Consider the following 2,595-nt stretch of genomic DNA (forward strand, 5'->3'; position numbering starts at 1 on the left):
GGGCTCAGAACGGACTCTTGTACGAGCATTGACGTGATTTGGGTAATAATTGCAGTGAATCATGCCACTGTGGGGATTCAATGGGGATTCAGTGGCCAGAGGATAAGCCGCAAGAAGTGAATGGGGCCGAGGAGAATCCCGGCGGATTTCGACGTTTTCTTAATGATGGCCGCCCAGCTCGAACTGCTCAAAGAAACCGTGTCAACGCTTGCCGTCAGGTGTGACAAGGCGACAGTCGGTGACATGAAGAAGACGCTCAAGGGGTTCGTTCTGACTGGGAAGAATATCCGTAATGTCGTAGAGGACCCCGTCAATCCCAAAAGGAGACTCATTCTACTGACTCCTGAGACAAGCGCAGAGACTGTGGCGCCTCTTCTGCTCGAAGGAGCCGAAATCGTAACCCACAGCTACGATGTGGGTTTTGAACAGATGTCAGCCAACCAGGCTCTGAAGAAGCTTTTGGCTGATTACAACGTGGAGTCAGTGCCGACAGCCTACGAAACCATAGGTCACATCGCGCATCTCAACCTTAAAGAGACACACCTGCCCTTTAAGACTCTAATTGGCGATGTGATCCTCAGGAAGAATGGTCACATCCGAACAGTCGTCAACAAGAGGCACAATCTCAATGATGAGTTTCGTGCCTTGCCGCTGGAACTAATTGCTGGCGAGGACAATTTCGTGACCGAAGTGAAGGAAAACGGTCTGACCCTCCGGTTTGACTACAGTAAGGTCTTTTGGAACAGCCGTCTTTCGCATGAAAGGGAGGTTCTATGTGGCTCCCTGCTGGAGGGCTCTGTAGTTGTTGACGTTATGGCTGGTGCCGGCGCTTTGTGTTGTCTGGCTGCCCAAAAGAAGCACTGTCTGGTTTGGGCTAACGACTTGAACCCCGACGCCTTCACATCTCTCGAGACTAACTTCCGACTCAACAAAGTGGACTCCACCTGTGTGGCCTACAACAAGGACGGAAACGCATTCATTCGGAACTTTTTCCAGTGCCGACAGCAGTGGTTATCTCATTCCGCAATTCAAAGCAAAGAGGTCCACTTCGTCATGAACCTGCCCCAAAGTGCCATCGACTTCCTCCCTGCATTCATCGGAGTGCTAAACGGCATTGAAGAGGAGGTTGAAGGCTGGAAGTTTGTGGTTCACTGCTACTGCTTTGCCAAAGAGGAGGAACACGAGCAAGAGATTCGAGAGAGAGTCACTGAGAAGCTACCCCACACCGACACGGGCAACGCGACCATCCGCACTGTCCGGAACATAGCTCCCAAAAAGTCGATGTACTGCTGGACTTGGACGCTGGACAAGGGAGTAGGGTTGCATTGCGTGAAAAAGTTCAAGGACTCATCGTAGCATTTCTCGTACGGGAACTCGGTGACGGCGAATCGGCATAGGAGTTATAGGGTCGAGGGTACGAATCTGGGGATCGACAGTGGGGCTGCTATCTGCCTCTTGAGGGGTGTCGTCGATCGTCGGTGTGGTGAAACACGGGGCTACTGGCAGAAGTGAAGCTCGTCTGCCTAAGGGCTGCGTGTCGAACACTCGAGTTATTCTTTCCGAAGAAAATCGAGCCCGATTTTGTCGGTTCTGTATCCGTGCCATCTCCTGATTGGTGTCGGCGGCTACAGAGGCCTTACGACTTGGAGGCCACACGTGCATGTTAGGAGCTCGGTCTGCTGGCGCGAAGTTATCCCACCACCGGTGCCGCCGGCCTGCTGGAACCCGCTCTGGTGACTTCGGTGGAATGAGTACCACAGGGGGGGCTGGTGGGCAACCAGAACTCTCGAACAGTTTTGTCAGAGAAAGAGTGTTTTCAGAACTGATAGCCACTTCCTGGCGCGACGGAGGCGTCATGGACTCTTTGGGTAGGTTGAGAAATCTATGTAGCTTTTCCTGGGTTAAGCTAGCGGCTCAATACTCACCCTGCCAGTCAAGAGCGTCCGCACCATGTCAGGGTAGACATGCGTCATCATGAAGTCCGTGGTGTTGTGTTCATACGCCTCCCGCGCATTTTCTACGGAGACGTCGTCGTATTCCGCCAACATCTTCCAAACATCCTCCTTGCATAGCGGAGGCAACAGCTCGTCGTGCCATGCATGACGACCTTTCAGAAATCCCTTTAACTTGGTGGCAGCCTCATAGTTCCCTTCAAGTACGTCCTTCAGGATATTCGCACGTACTTTGCCGTACTGCTCCTCCTCAGTTTCACGAATGGCAGCCACCTGACACGCTACAGCTTCGCAACGCCCTTGCAAGGCGGAAGCCAAACAATTGAACTCTCTGCGCAAGCTAACATGCAGCGCTTCAATTTGTAACGCGTCAACCTCAAGTTGAATCTTTGCGTCAAGCTGATGAACCCAGTCTGCAAATACGTCGACAACCTTCTCAGCACACGAATCACTCATCGTGTTGATCTCCTGTTTGTACAACCCGAGCAAGTGACAACGGAGATGCTCCGGGGTCATAGTGAGTAACGACATTGCCGGTGACGATAATACGAATAATCTCTGTATGAGTGAAGGTCTTCAGCTCTGTGTCTGAGCCGATATTCTGGAATTCTTCCTTGGATGCATCGCATGTCGTTTTTCGACA

At 52.1% G+C, this 2,595-nt stretch overlaps 2 protein-coding genes across 3 annotated transcripts; one reads left to right on the forward strand and one right to left on the reverse strand.

Moving 5' to 3' along the window:
- Positions 1-120: 120 nt before the first annotated feature.
- On the forward strand, positions 121-1,356 carry KVP18_000892 (uncharacterized protein; the record flags this gene model as incomplete). Of its 2 annotated transcripts, none has more annotated exons than XM_067950394.1 (1): positions 121-1,356. In XM_067950394.1, one exon carries the CDS (start codon positions 121-123, stop codon positions 1,354-1,356), a length of 1,236 nt encoding a protein of 411 aa, XP_067809422.1. The 2 variants fall into 2 exon arrangements, with proteins under 2 accessions (XP_067809422.1, XP_067809423.1); XM_067950395.1 differs by having other exon boundaries at positions 163-1,356.
- Positions 1,357-1,901: 545 nt separating this feature from the next.
- On the reverse strand, positions 1,902-2,483 carry KVP18_000893 (uncharacterized protein; the record flags this gene model as incomplete). Its single annotated transcript, XM_067950396.1, has 1 exon — positions 1,902-2,483. The coding sequence occupies one exon, from the start codon at positions 2,481-2,483 to the stop codon at positions 1,902-1,904; it is 582 nt and encodes a 193-aa protein (XP_067809424.1).
- Positions 2,484-2,595: the final 112 nt, after the last annotated feature.

This window comes from the organism of the source record quoted next (assembly GCF_019968955.1).
Source record: "MAG: Porospora cf. gigantea A chromosome Unknown PgA_NODE_3525_length_2595_cov_325.077, whole genome shotgun sequence".
In the NCBI taxonomy this organism is placed as follows: domain Eukaryota; phylum Apicomplexa; class Conoidasida; order Eugregarinorida; family Porosporidae; genus Porospora; species Porospora cf. gigantea A.